The sequence below is a fragment of the Bufo gargarizans genome, chromosome 2 (genome assembly GCF_014858855.1).
Source record: "Bufo gargarizans isolate SCDJY-AF-19 chromosome 2, ASM1485885v1, whole genome shotgun sequence".
NCBI lineage: Eukaryota > Metazoa > Chordata > Amphibia > Anura > Bufonidae > Bufo > Bufo gargarizans.
In genome coordinates this window covers 105,535,215-105,551,276 of record NC_058081.1, presented here as the reverse complement: position 1 = coordinate 105,551,276, position 16,062 = coordinate 105,535,215, and the positions used below count along the sequence as shown (strand labels likewise).

The 16,062-nt window shown below is 43.1% G+C and overlaps 1 protein-coding gene across 1 annotated transcript in view; it reads left to right on the top strand.

Annotated features, from left to right (window-relative positions):
- The window catches only part of IQCH (IQ motif containing H), a 119,814-nt gene extending 104,001 nt beyond the window's left edge, over positions 1–15,813 (top strand). The window contains exons 18-21 of the mRNA XM_044279371.1: positions 6,403–6,525; positions 7,440–7,501; positions 9,335–9,443; positions 15,319–15,813. Coding sequence (XP_044135306.1) covers positions 6,403–6,525; positions 7,440–7,501; positions 9,335–9,443; positions 15,319–15,387 — 363 coding nt within the window. The 3' untranslated portion in view covers positions 15,388–15,813. The remainder of the gene's footprint in view (positions 1–6,402; positions 6,526–7,439; positions 7,502–9,334; positions 9,444–15,318) is intronic.
- Positions 15,814–16,062: the final 249 nt, after the last annotated feature.

The window sequence follows — 16,062 nt, the reverse complement described above, 5'->3', positions numbered from 1 at the left end:
TCGCAGCTAAACGCCTCCTTCCTTACTAAGAATGCGCCCTGCTCGGCGGGGGCGTGGTTTAACGATGCGATGGGCGTGGCTTCGCGCTTCTGTTGCCGCATAGTTACTGCCCCTCCATGCGCTTGGAATAATTAGAGGCTGACTGTGACGTCACCGGGCTCCTTGTGAAGCGGAAGGAGAGGCTTTGCTATGCAGAAAGGGACCCGGTACGTCACTGACTGTAAAGAAACTGCACTTCCGGCTGAAAATTTGAGAAGTAAAAAAGGGCCATCAGAAATGTCTGGTAAGGGAAGGACAGGCATGAATGTAATATTTAGGGGACCATTGTACATGTAGACCCAGGTCCCCAATCCCGGACAACCGCTTTAAGAGGAGACTGTGTGAATCAGGCCTTCATGGTAGAATATCTGCTAGGAAACCACTGCTAAGGACAGGCAACAAGCAGAAGAGACTTGTTTGGGCTAAAGAACACAAGGAATGGACATTAGACCAGTGGAAATCTGTAATTTGGTCTGATGAGTCCAAATTTGAGATCTTTGGTTCCAACCACCGTGTCATTGTGCGACGCAGAAAAGGTGAACGGATGGACTCTACATGCCTGGTTCCCACCGTGAAGCATGGAGGAGGAGGTGTGATGGTGTGGGGGTGCTTTGCTGGTGACACTGTTGGGGATTTATTCAAAATTGAAGACGTAGTGAACCAGCATGGCTACCACAGCATCTTGCACCATCTGGTTTGCGTTTAGTTGGACCATCATTTATTTTTCAACAGGACAATGACCCCAAACACACCTCCAGGCTGTGTAAGGGCTATTTGACCATGAAGAAGCGTGATGGGGTGCTGCGCCAGATGACCTGGCCTCCAGAGTCACCGGACCTGAACCCAATCGAGATGGTTTGGGGTGAGCTGGACCGCAGAGTGAAGGCAAAAGGGCCAACAAGTGCTAAGCATCTCTGGGAACTCCTTCAAGACTGTTGGAAGACCATTTCAGGTGACTACCTCTTGAAGCTCATCAAGAGAATGCCAAGAGTGTGCAAAGCAGTAATCAAAGCAAAAGGTGGCTACTTTGAAGAACCTAGAATATGACATATTTTCAGTTGTTTCACACTTTTTTGTTATGTATATAATTCCACATGTGTTAATTCATAGTTTTGATGCCTTCAGTGTGAATCTACAATTTTCATAGTCAAAAAAATAAAGAAAACTCTTTGAATGAGAAGATGTGTCCAAACTTTTGGTCTGTACTGTAAATCACTGAAAAAAATGCACAAAACGGATATGGGTGTGGCTTACAGTCTTGCTTTATTCACATTGCATTAGTTGTCCTGCTATGTGGTTATGTGGAAGCTTAGCTGTGAGCTGGATTTCATCACCTTCAGACCGTGTTCACACCATAGTCAGCGTAGTGGTAGGACCGTTGCCATGCTGAGAGACCGTGATGTGGTGCATGATGGGCTCCGATGTGTTCCTGACGGGAATATATTGGCAAAAGTCTCAGCTTTTAATATCTGCTTGTATGACTAGCTAGTCAGTGGCATATCCGTGTGGTGCTTTTTTTTCTGTGTTTCTTCCAAACAACTCAACTTTGGTTTCATCTGTCCACATAATATTTTGCCAGTACTGCTGTGGAACATCCAGCTGCTCTTGTGCAAACTATAAACGTGCAGCAATGGTTTTTTTGGACAGCAGTGGCTTCTTCTGTGGTATCCTCCCATGAAATAAATCCATTCTTGTTTAGTGTTTTACGTATCGTAGATTCGCTAACAGGGATGTTTGCATATGCCAGAGACTTTTGTAAGTCTTTAGCTGACACTCTAGGATTCTTCTTCACCTCATTGAGCAGTCTGCGCTGTGCTCTTGCAGTCATCTTTACAGGACGGCCACTCCTAGGGAGAGTAGCAGCAGGGCTGAACTTTCTCCATTTATAGACAATTTGTCTTACCGTGGACTGATGAACAGCAAGGCTTTTGGAGATACTTTTATAACCCTTTCCAGCTTTATGCAAGTCAACAATTCTTAATCGTAGGTTTTCTGAGAGCTTTTTTGTGCGAGGCATCATTCACATCAGGCAATACTTCTTGTGAAAAGCAAACCCAGAACTGGTGTGTGTTTTTTATAGGGCAGGGCAGCTGTAACCAACACCTCCAATCTCATCTCATTGATTGGACTCCAGTTGGCTGACACCTCACTCCAATTAGCTCTTGGAGATGTCATTAGTCTAGGGGTTCACATACTTTTTCCACCTGCACTGTGAATGTTTACATGGTGTGTTCAATAAAAACATGGTAACATTTAATTCTTTGTGTGTTATTAGTTTAAGCAGACTGTGATTGTCTATTGTTGTGACTTAGATGAAGATCAGATCACATTTTATGACATACTTTTTCTTGTAGCTGTATATATACATTTATTATCAATATACCATTTTTATCCATTCCTATATTTGTTTATTCCTGTACCATTGATCTTAGGTGCACACAGCTTTCTATCTTACATGAGTCCTGTTTTTATCAGTTCATCACTACTCATTCTTCTCATCTAAATCCGTATACATCCTCTCTCGATCCTCCCATCTTCTTCCCCACTACTTCCCTATTCTCCATCCTCCATCACTGCTTGGTATCCCTCAGGCCTCCCCTTCTACCTTTGCCTTCCCTTTGCATTTTGTACCCCTTAATTTTTCTCCTCCACTTCTTCTGCTTCCATTCAAGCTTTACTACGCAGGCGCTGGATCCTCGACCTCCATGGCAGCCCAGCTCTAGTGTCTCTGTCAGCACTCACACTGAACTGCCTGATCAAATCTCAATGTGCAGGCGCTGGGTCACTTAGTGTTTTCTCTCACCATTGTGACCTGGCGCATTCGCAGTTAGGGGTTGTCATTCCAGCTACCACTCACACTGAGTGCCTGTTCTCGATCCCCTCTGTTGTCTTCATCCTGCACATCGCTGATGCGATGTGTAGCCATTGTTACAGTTTTTTCTTAGCCAAGGTCTGCGAGTGTTGGCAATAGCGTCCCTGTTGCCAAAACAGGGTACGTTCACACGACCGTATGAATGGGTCCGCATCCGTTACGCAATTTTACGGAACGGGTGCGGACTCATTCATTTCAATGGTGGCGCAAAACATGTGCTGTCCATATCCGTTGTTCCGTTCCACGGCCCCGCAAAAATATAGAGCATGTCCTATTCTTATCCGCAATTGAGGACAAGACTAGGCATTTTCTACATAGCCCCAGCCATGTGCGGTCCGCAAAATGCAGATGTGTGAATGTAGCCTTGACCAAACTTTCATTATTTTACTGTACATGATTTGTCAGCAGAGTTACAGTGCTATAATGCTCTTAAAACTGCCAAAACATATTTATTATGGATTTATGCTAAATGTATGCATGTCAATACAATATGAGTTTTGCACTAACTTTGTTCCTTTGGGGCGTGGTTGGTGCCCAAAATATTACAGTCCTGTGTATTTAAAGCTGATTTATTGTATGGTGATATACAGGTCCTTCTAAAAAAAAAATAGCATATTGTGATAAAGTTTATTATTTTCTGTAATGTACTGATAAACATTAGACTTTCATATATTTTAGATTCATTACACACAACTGAAGTAGTTCAAGCCTTTTATTGTTTTAATATTGATGATTTTGGCATACAGCTCATGAAAATCCAAATTTCCTATCTCAAAAAATTAGCATATTTCATCCGACCAATAAAAGAAAAGTGTTTTTAATACAAAAAAAGTCAACCTTCAAATAATTATGTTCAGTTATGCACTCAATACTTGGTCGGGAATCCTTTTGCAGAAATGACTGCTTCAATGCGGCGTGGCATGGGGGCAATCAGCCTGTGGCACTGCTGAGGTGTTATGGAGGCCCAGGATGCTTCGATAGCGGCCTTAAGCTCATCCAGAGTGTTGGGTCTTGCGTCTATCAACTTTCTCTTCCCAATATCCCACAGATTCTCTATGGGGTTCAGGTCAGGAGAGTTGGCAGGCCAATTGAGCACAGTAATACCATGGTCAGTAAACCATTTACCAGTGGTTTTGGCACTGTGAGCAGGTGCCAGGTCGTGCTGAAAAATGACATCTTCATCTCCATAAAGCTTTTCAGCAGATGGAAGCATGAAGTGCTCCAAAATCTCCTGATAGCTAGCTGCATTGACCCTGCCCTTGATAAAACACAGTGGACCAACACCAGCAGCTGACATGGCACCCCAGACCATCACTGACTGTGGGGACTTGACACTGGACTTCAGGCATTTTGGCATTTCCCTCTCCCCAGTCTTCCTCCAGACTCTGGCACCTTGATTTCCGAATGACATGCAAAATTTGCTTTCATCTGAAAAAAGTACTTTGGACCACTGAGCAACAGTCCAGTGCTGCTTCTCTGTAGCCCAGGTCAGGCGCTTCTGCCGCTGTTTCTGGTTCAAAAGTGGCTTGACCTGGGGAATGCGGCATCTGTAGCCCATTTCCTGCACACGCCTGTACACGGTGGCTCTGGATGTTTCTACTCCAGACTCAGTCCACTGTTTCCGCAGGTCCCCCAAGGTCTGGAATCGGTCCTTCTCCACAATCTTCCTCAGGGTCCGGTCACCTCTTCTCGTTGTGCAGCGTTTTCTGCCACACTTTTTCCTTCCCACAGACTTCCCACTGAGGTGCCTTGATACAGCACTCTGGGAACAGCCTATTCGTTCAGAAATGTCTTTCTGTGTCTTACCCTCTTGCTTGAGGGTGTCAATGATGGCCTTCTGGACAGAGTCAGGTCGGCAGTCTTACCCATGATTGCGGTTTTGAGTAATGAACCAGGCTGGGAGTTTTTAAAAGCCTCAGGAATCTTTTGCAGGTGTTTAGAGTTAATTAGTTGATTCAGATGATTAGGTTAATAGCTCGTTTAGAGAACCTTTTCATGATATGCTAATTTCTTTAGATAGGAATTTTGGGTTTTCATGAGCTGTATGCCAAAATCATCAATATTAAAACAATAAAAGGCTTGAACTACTTCAGTTGGTGTGTAATGAATCTAAAATATATGAAAGTCTAATGTTTATCAGTACATTACAGAAAATATGCTAATTTTTTTAGAAGGACCTGTATGTCCTTATCTAAAGAAGGGGTTGTCTCCCCGAAATGCCTTCGATCATGGAAAGCGATGGTCCTGGGACTCTTTTTCTCTTCATACTTCATTCCCATTAATGGATTGTCTGTGTAATGCAGGAGAGGAAGGTCCTCCAGAACGTGAGAAGCTCCTTATAACTGCTTTCCACCAAGAGAACCCACCTGGGTCCCACTCATACTAAAAGGGCAGCTGATTTTGCAGAGGGGACTTGTGGTTAGCCAGGCATCTAGTACATGTAATATTACATAGATGTAGGAGTATTACATGGTGACTATTCAAATGAATGGCCAACCATGTATTACATAGTGGGCTTGAGTCTGCTAAAATAGGAGATGCTCCTAAAGAACAGCTGTTCATCCTGGCCCGTATAGTGGGGTCCCAAGTGGGGGATTTACTTCTATGATAGAGAATAAAAGGCAGAACAGAACAAGCCCTGAGCCAGCGCTGCAAAGTGAGTTGCAGAATAAAAGACATAAGGAAGGAGTGCTGTCTCCCTTGTATATTTTTGCTACCTCTATGGTGTCCATATGTCCTAACGGGCAGGAGTTGGCTTCATGAGAATTCCCTCAAAGGGTATATGAAAATAGTTGGACAACCCCTTTAAGATGAAAGGGAGTGTGTTATACTTGCAGTTTTTCCTTACAGTGATATATTGCCCTCATTTTGTGTAGGCCACAAGTCCACTTTAAAGCATCATCATTTTGGCTATTTTAGAGGTCTTGATGGGAGTCACAAACACTAATAAATACAACCGTTTCTTTTCCGCTAGACGAGGAAGGCAGTGTAAACACAGGGAACACAATGGACCAGGTCAGCTGTAAAACTGAGCCATCGATACGGTGCTCTTTGATTCCTCACAAAGGTTCTGGATTAGAGCCTATAAAAGTTATTGATCAGAGAAAGCCATAAAGAGCAGTGTACACACAGTGGTCCTGTGGGAGACGGGAAGAGAACAGGCTGCACCATTTTTATGTAGCCCATCATTCAATGTCCTTTGTGATACATGGACAGGGACCACTTGTGTTTACTGAAGACAGACGCAGGTACATAACTGGTATGTCCCCAATGTGAGGCTTCAAGATATAACTTTTTCTCCTGTGGATTATTAGACTGAAATGAAGACCTCTTTCCATGGTACAGTACAGATTTGTGCAATTACTTCAAGAGTAGATGTTTCCTCCTAGATGCAAATAATGTCTTGTGATGTCAGCAGAATAAATGTCCTGCAACTGAGATTTAATAAAAAGTCATCTCTCTCATGGGAAATTCTCTGTGTTTTTTTTCAGACTATGATTTTAGACCGAGTTGCCGTTCTCAGCACACGCTTGGTTCACACAAACCTTTCGCTTGTCTATTACAATGTCTTCTTCCAGATGTGTAAAGCCCATGGTATTGGTTATGATGTGAAGGTGAGCATACAAGAGTATATAGATTAACCATATAGTACATGTTGTAAATGATTACAAACGCTTGTTACAGGGCTCTGGGGCAGCTTCTCTCCCAATTCGCATTTATGGGTGCAGAAAGTTCATTTCTGATCATTGCCCACGTTTTATGCTACATTTTATTGCAGCAGTCACCCCCTCTGTATGGGGATGAACAGTTGTTAGTGCGATCGCTCGTTGTACATTTTCCTTGTTTTCTGGCAGCACATTCCCCATTACAAAGGGAAATATACTGTCGATGAACAAGAATTTTTTTTTTGCCCACATAAAGCCACTTTCACATTTGCAGCGTGCTCTCCGGCAGACTGTTCTGGCAGAGAAGAGCCTGTCGGAGTACTCTGGATCCAGCATAGCCGGATGTTACCGTAATGCCCGCAGACCCCATCGACTATAACGGGATCTGGCAAAGATCCGTCTGCTACACGGCAAACATGCCGGGATTCGGCCAGATAAAAACATTGGGTTTTTTTTCTGGCCGAATCAGCTAGGCCAGATCCAGAGAGCTCTGGGTGATTGGTGGCACCTTCACATGCATCACTTATCAGGAATGAGGGTTTGTAGAAACGTTAATTTCTGATAATTGCCCAAATCCTTGGCCCATTTAAAAGGAAGCAAGGCAATGATTGGGTCTATAGAAAAATAAAAATGTTTGAGGAGCAGGACAGCCGAACGATGTATGAGACATTTGCATTTCAGGCCATAACAAGCTGACCATGAGTTTATTATTGAAATTATGTTACATGGAGGTTGGGCAGATAATCAGCCGTTGACCCTTGACTCCATCTTCTTACTTAGCAGCAAGTTATCTTAGGAGTTAATATATATTGATTGCAATTCTATCCAGGTCGCAAAGTGACACATTTTCCTTTACTTCCCAGGAAAAAGAAGGTACAGTGTTTGCGCTATTGGAAAACCAGAAAAGGCATCGCATAGGAATGATGTGAGTACACCAATACAATCCAGGGGTAACTTATTATGATAGGGTAGGTCATCAGTATGTGCTCAGTCCCATTCTCACCTTACCAAGCACAGCACCATCCATTGGATAGCAGCTCAGTTCCATTCAAGTGAGCTGTGCCTAGGCCATGTGACGGATGAATGTGACATCACTGGCCCAGGTGATCAGCAGGGGTGCTGGGCTACCGATCAGATACTGATTGCCTATCATCAGGATAGGTCATCAGTATAAAACACTCAGTAAACCACTTTAAGGATGGCCCCAATGGTTCTGTTGATCAGAAAGATTGGTGTTAAAGGCCCTAGAATTTAGTATCAGACGCTTAGGTCACATTAAATTGTAGGATTTAAGATGGAGTATTGACAACATATAATATTGAAGCAAATGCCTCCACTTACTTATAATGTTATGTTCCCAGCAGAGTAGATCCCATAAACAGACAATGAGACGTGTTTTAAGTCATTTGCAATATACTGCATCCAGCCAAGTGTCTGATTCTACATTCTACCTTGTGCTTGCACAGCCAAAAGGAAGTTTTTTGTTGTTGGCCTAGTTGACTGGATGCACAAGCTTCTGTTTTCAGTAAATGAGGGTTAATTTCTGAATAATTTGGTTAAAAAAGCTGAACTGCTCAGGCCACAACTACACTAGTGTTTAATTTGTTTTTTTGTTAAATATGACATACTAGAGCAGTCAGTGAGATGATGGGTGCATATTCTTTTAGCTGTATTTCTGGTGACTCATGTATACTCTAGGAAGTATAGAAGCACACTAGGAAATGTTAAGCCTCAACCCAACAAGTCAGCACTGATTCTTTCAATATGGTGTTCTCCAAATTCCCCCAATGACCCTATTCTAATTTGTAGTGCTCAGAGCTGATTGTACCCAGATTAGGGGTACACGCTGTAACATACAGTGGATTTGGGCCTTCTGTACCAACTGACCGGTGTAGCTTTGGGCTAGACCTGAGGGCATTATCCTGGCAGTCTCCTGTTTTTCACCCTTTAACCCCTATACATAAATCTGGCCTTCACTGCAGGGGAGCCACCATGCCACTACCTTTTGGAATAATCATGTGGAACAGTTAAGACTCGTAGTCAGGAAACAGGCTGAGGATAAGGTAGGCAGAGTTTGTACGCATCAATAAAACATGTTTGATGTAAGATTAAGCAGGTAAGGGTCAATACGGTAAACAAGCAGAAGTCAGGACAGGCAGCAGAGGGTCAGAGTCGGTACACGGGCAGACAAACAGAATGAGCACACTTTCACTAGGACTAGAAAGGAATTCTCCCCTAGGGAAAGTAATCTGAAGTGGCCAGCCATAGGCTGGGGAAGATAAGGCTGTGCTCACTGGCCCTTTTAGAGCTGGGGTGCGCGCATGTGTGCTCTACAGCCAAACACAGGAGACCAGTATGAGGAGAGCAGGCCACGGCCTGCTGCACAAGAGAAGGGAGATCTACTGGACTCCAGCAGCCGAGCCAACTGCAGGGGAGCATAGAATGGTCAGCAGATCCGAGCTGTCATTTTACAGAAATGTTGCAGATGCTGGGAGTTTTACTCCCTTACAATGAGAACTGTATTGACGCTATTGATGTAGGCCCCCAACCCTATATATTTTGTCAAACTGCCTAAGAACCTGAAATTAGTGTGAGTGACATAAATAGGCATTGCCTATATGACTTTGCATGATTGGACATATATAAATAGGCCTGTCCCTTAATCTGGTAGTAAGGGTAAACTGATACATATAAGTAAATGGTAAAATAATGTGTGTATTGGGACACTGACCAGCTTCATTCTGAATCTCATTACCAGGAGCATAGCTGAGGACCTCCAGGGAGCATTGATGACCTTTGCACGCAATCTGTTCATCATCCATCAGGAAATATCAGCCCCTAACATGCAGGGAGAAACTAATTTCAAGGTGAGTTGTTAATTAAGTAACGATTTCAGCTCTGTTTCGGCAGTCACTGGGAAGGAACGTGTACAGAGGAGCTTCATTCTTCATGAAAACATCTTTCAGTGTCTGGTAATTACTGTCCTGCAAGAGAGACAGAGAGTTAATGATCGGCACGAGGTTCCTATCACTGGTAGATGATATGTAACAATGAGATGATTTATACTGAAAGGTTACATGCATCAATGGGGAAACGGACAGACTCCCAGTGAATAGTTATAGCCGACATAGTTATGGGACATTAAGTTGTAAGTAGATATTACATAACACTTGTAAATTTGAAAGAGTAGCTATGCTCAGAGGGATTACTATCCATTGGATGCATTGAATAAACATGGGATATTTGCTGGATTGCCACAGAACGATTTCTCCTAAAGTATTCACTTAAGGACAGAAGAGTCCCTCCATGGTCAAAGGGGTTGTCTCACTTCAGCAAATGGCATTTATCATGTAGAGAAAGTTAATACAAGGCACTTACTAATGTATTGTGATTGTCCATATTGCTTCCTTTGCTGGCTGGATTCATTTTTCCATCACATTATACACTGTTCGTTTCCATGGTTACGACCACCCTGCAATCCATCAGCGTGGCCATGCTTGCACACTATTATTTATTTATTATACTCACTTAAATAGCACTTCTATTTTCCGCATCGCTTTCCAGACATTAGCATCGGGCTGTCCCCAACGGGGCTCACAATATAAGTTCCCCATCAGTATGTCTTTGGAGTGTGGGAGAAAACCGGAAAACCCGGAGGAAACCTCGCTGATCAGCTGTAGGTGACCACTTAGGTCTCTTCCTAGGCCATGTGACATCATGTTCATTGGTCACATGGCCTAGGCGCACCTCTGTCTTATTCAAGTAAATGAGGCAGAGCTGCGATACCAAGCAAAGCCGCTATGAAATGGATGGCGCTGTACTTGGTAAGCACAGGTTAGGGGAGAATCTTCCTCAAACAGCTAATAAGTGAGGGTGTCAGGAGTCAGAACCCCGCCGATCTCATATTGATGGCCTATCCTGAGGATAGATCATAAACATGTAAATTCCAGGGAACCCCTTTAAAGGGCTTGTCTCATCAAGACAACACCGCCTACTTGGGCATATGGACATTATAGAGGGAGTTCGCCATGTTTTTGCAAAATGCCTGGTTAATGACTGCTTCCTACAGCAAAATTGGCTGCTTTTGGGAGTTGGACTTTAGTCAGCTCTAATTAAAGAGGTGGTCTATAAATAAACAAATTAATTCTGCCATTATCTTATGGCTTGGCCCCATAGTCGTCATTGGTGACATCACAGAGAGTAGGGGGGTGCATGCAGAGAAGGCATTCTTTGTCTTGTCTGCAAAATCCAGGAAACATACAATTGGTGGCAGTGGTCTAATTGCCTGTGACCTTTAGATCATGGTCAGTGTGTTCTATATGAGGAAAAACCAGGGAACACACATATCATGCGCCCCAATAGTGTAAAACAAATATATACAGTCGTGGCCAAAAGTTTTGAAAATTACATAAATATTGGAAAAGTTGCTGCTTAAGTTTTTATAATAGCAATTTGCATATACTCCAGAAAAACCTTTCCACTGCATTTCATTGCTGTCATTAAAGGACCTGCTGAGTTCATTTCAGTAATCGTCTTGTTAACTCAGGTGAGAATGTTGACGAGCACAAGGCTGGAGATCATTATGTCAGGCTGATTGGGTTAAAATGGCAGACTTGACCTGTTAAAAGGAGGGTGATGCTTGAAATCATTGTTCTTCCATTGTTAACCATGGTGACCTGCAAAGAAACGCATGCAACCATTATTGCGTTGCATAAAAATGGCTTCACTGGCAAGGATATTTTGGCTTCTAAGATTGCACCTCAATCAACAATTTATAGGATCATCAAGAACTTCAAGGAAAGAGGTTCAATTCTTGTTAAGAAGGCTTCAGGGCGTCCAAGAAAGTCCAGCAAGCGCCAGGATCGTCTGCTAAAGAGGATTCAGCTGCGGGATCGGAGTGCCACCAGTGCAGAGCTTGCTCAGGAATGGCAGCAGGCAGGTGTGAGCGCATCTGCACGCACAGTGAGGCGAAGACTTTTGGAAGATGGCCTGGTGTCAAGAAGGGCAACAAAGAAGCCACTTCTCTAAAAAAAAAGGGACAGATTGATCTTCTGCAGAAAATATGGTGAATGGACTGCTGAGGACTGGGGCAAAGTCATATTCTCCGATGAAGCCTCTTTCCGATGGTTTGGGGCATCAGGAAAAGGGCTTGTCCGGAGAAGAAAAGGTGAGCGCTACCATCAGTCCTGTGTCATGCCAACAGTAACGCATCCTGAGACCATTCATGTGTGGGGTTGCTTCTCATCCAAGGGAGTGGGCTCACTCACAATTTTGCCCAAATACACAGCCATGAATAAAGAATGGTACCAAAACACCCTCCAACAACAGTTTGGTGAAGAACAATGCATTTTCCAGCACAATGGAGCTCCGTGCCATAAGGCAAAAGTGATAACTAAGTGGCTCGGGGACCAAAACGTTGACATTTTGGGTCCATGGCCAGGAAACTCCCCAGATCTTAATCCCATTGAGAACTTGTGGTCAATCCTCAAGAGGCGGGTGGACAAGCAAAAACCCACTAATTCTGACAAACTCCAAAAAGTGATTATGAAAGAATGGGTTGCTATCATTTAGGAATTGGCCCAGAAGTTGATTGAGAGCATGCCCAGTCGAATTGCAGAGGTCCTGAAAAAGAAGGGCCAACACTGCAAATACTGACTCTTTGCATAAATGTCATGTAATTGTCGATAAAAGCCTTTGAAACGTATGAAGTGCGTGTAATTATATTTCACTACATCACAGAAACCACTGAAACAAAGATCTAAAAGCAGTTTAGCAGCAAACTTTGTAAAAACTAATATTTGTGTCATTCTCAAAATTTTTGGCCATGACTGTACATAAATACTTACATAAATAAATGTAGTAAATTGTAAAAATATATAAAATGCAGGGAAAACATTAAAAAAAGGTAAAAAAAAAAAACAAGAACACACCTGAACCAGTATAAGCACATCTGAACCAGCATTAGGCTCTGTCCACATTTTTGTAAATTTTTCAATTTTTGTGTTCCGTCAGTGCTAGATCTGTCATATTACAGAAACCAGCATAACCCAGCGGTCCCTATTGACTTATAATAGGGTCTGTTGGATTGGACTGATAGAATTACCTGATGGAGGCCCAGAGCGGAAATGTGATTTGAGCCTTAAGCTACTTTCACATCTACATTTTTGCTGGATCCATTATGGGTTCAGCAAAAACGCATCCGGTATATAATACAACTGTCTGCATCAGTTCAGAACAGATCCGGTTGTATTATATCCCAAATGAACAAGACGTATCCATCACTAAATCCATTGTAAGTCAATGGGTGCCGGATCTCTTTTTTTTTCATGTCTTGATCAGTATCCCATGACACACTCAAAAACGATGCTTGCAGCGCTTTTATGTGCGACATGAGAATGCAACAAATCGGAGCGGAATGGATTCTGGTGCACTTTGTTCCCTTCAGTTCAGTTTTGTTTCTATTGACATTGAATGGGGATAAAACTGAAGCATTTTCACCCGCTTTTAAGATGCTCAATAGCGGAAAGGAAAACGCTGATGTGAAAGCAGCCTTAGGCACACTCATTAATACATTTACATCATCTTTATTTAAAGGGATTATTCAGGATTAGCAAAACATGCCTGCTTTCTTCTGTCTATGGCCTCATTCACACGAGCGTGGCGTGTGAGGGCCCGATAAGATGCGGGTGCGTTGTGGTAAAATGCGTGATTTTTCCGCGCGAGTGCAACGCGTTTTAATGCGTTTTTCCCCCGCGTGAGAAAAATCACCATGTTTGGTACCCAGACCCAAACCCGGACTTCATCACAGAAGTTCAGGTTTGGGTTAGGTGTTGTGTAGATTTTATTATTTTCCCTTATAACATGGTTATAAGGGAAAATAATAGCATTCTTAATACAGAATGCAAAGTAAAATAGTGATGGAGGGGTTAAAAATAAAAAATAAATTAACTCACTGAGTCCACTTGATCGCGTAGTTGCGGATCTCTGTCTTCTTCTGTAATGTTGAGCTGCCGGCTAAGGACCTGTGGTGACGTCACATCACATGATCCAATCACATGGTCCCTCACCATGGTGATGAACCATGTGATTGGACCATAGTGACGTCACCACAGGTCTTTTGCCAGGTCCTGAAGATAGAACAGAGACCGGCAGCTATGGAACAGGTAAGTAAACTTTTTTTTTTTTTTTTTAACCCCTCCATCCCTAATTTACTATGCATTCTGTATTAAGAATGCTATTATTTTCCCTTATAACCATGTTATAAGGGAAAATAATACAGATCGGGTCCCCAGCCCGATCGTCACCTAGCAACCATGCGTGAAAATCGCACCGCATCTGCACTTGCTTGCGATTTTCACGTGGCCCCAAACACCGAATATAGAGCATGCTGCGATTTTCACGCAACGCACAAGTGATGCGTGAAAATCACAGCTCATGTGCACAGCCCCATTGAAATGAATGGGTCAGAATTCAGTGCGGGTGCAATGCGTTCACCTCACGCAGTGCACCCGCGCGGAATACTCGCCCGTGTGAAAGGGCCTATAGGTTGTGGCTGGTATTGCATCTCATCTCCATTGAAGTGAATGGAGCTTAGCTGCAATACCACCCACAACCTACAGACAGGTGTGGTGCTGTTTTTGGAAGAAGACCGCTATGTCTTTCTAATCCTGGACAAACCTTTTAAAATATACTCTATATTGTCTTTCATGTGCAGGCGGCTGTGTGTAAAGAAAAGATAGGGATATGCAACTAAAGGCAGATTTACACTATTCGATAATCAGGCAGATGATGGGGAACGAATGTACCTGCGAACGTACCTTCCTAACAATCTGTCTATATGTGCTGCTGATCACCCTCATCGGGTGATCCTGCCGTTTTTGCAGGCACACCAATCATCGTTTCTGGGCAGTAGATCGTACAGTCTTAACAGTGATCTGCTGCCCAGAAACAATGATTCTGTATGGGGACGATCAATTGCAATAGCGATCCCTCGTCCTCACACTGTGGAGGTGATCAGTGCATGTAAATGTGCAGTCTCCTTCACTGATCGAGCAGCCGACTGTTGGGAAGGAACGCTTCCTTCCCGACAGTCGGCTGTAACTCGTGCAATGTAAACCAGCCTTAAAACTAACTTGGGGTATTTGTTATCTGTGCAGTCACAGTTTCATATGTTAAGGCGGGTTTACACTGCACAATGTTACAGCCGATTGTCAGAAAGGAAGCGTTCCTTCCCGACAGCTGCTTGTTCAGTGAAGGAGACCGCGCATTTACATGCAGTGACCTCTTACGTTGCGATCCCTCCTCCTCATACAGCTCACTGTGTCTGGGCAGCAGATCGCTGTTTAGATGGCACAACCTTCTGCCTAAAACCAATAATTGGTGTGCCTGCACGAATGACAGGACCACCCGGAGCGTTTCGCTCGTTCATTGGGTGATCGATGGCATATTTAGACTGGCAGATTGTCGGTAACAAGCATTCTTAGAAAAGTTCATTCCTGATAATCTGCCCGATTATTGGGCAGTGTAAATCCGCTTTTAGCCAGTGCGCATGCCACCTCCACCCTGAGGGTCCAAGGTGGGTCCGCAGACTCTCCACCCACCTATCCTATGGATAAGCAATACGGAAATTCCTATTACCTAAACCTGTAATTTGTCAGTGCATTGTTCGTTGCAGGAAGATCTGAACATCATGGAATTTACGGTATACCCAGTAACTAATGCCATACGCCTTCTCATTTCCAGGAAACAGTGCAGGAAATTGAATCAATTCTTGGAGTTACAGAAGAAAATAAACTGAAGTTTGAAGAATAATGTTAGCCCTCTGAACCTAAAGTTCAGTGATGGAGTATCCTCACTCCAAGGTCAACTGTGACGGGAAACGATTACGGAAGAAAGAGCATATTAACCGGCACTTAATCCAGATTATGGAGCAGATCATTCTATTTTAATCACCATTGACAATGTATATGTAGTTAACATATAATTGTATTTTCTTTAATCTGGTGCAAGGTGGGTATTAGGTAAATCCTAACTAACAAGGGCTGGCTTTCTAGGTTAAATAAGGACTACACTTAGCACAGGAATAAACGTGCAAGCTGACCACATGCAGGACATCCTTTTTGGAATCAACTGGACTGTATAATAAAGGCGTATACTCTTTGTACCAGAGTTCGGTGGTGTATTTTTTTTTTTTATTCCTGGAAGCCAGTATTCTCTATACTTTTACATGCTCAGTTTCTAATCCTATGGATGATTGTGTGCACTATCAAAATAATTTTGTTACTATCCTATATTGTGTCTCTGTATCAATTTACTTGCACTTTAATGAAATGAGTTATCCTGTGGCTAATGTTAAAAAAAAAAACACGAAAATCCGATATGACAATATCTTTCTAACAAAGCTAGAACCATCTCCGCATTCATTGTTCTATTATATTTATAGCAAGCAGACAGCTTAAGGGGGGGGGGGGGGGGTCCTTTCTGCTG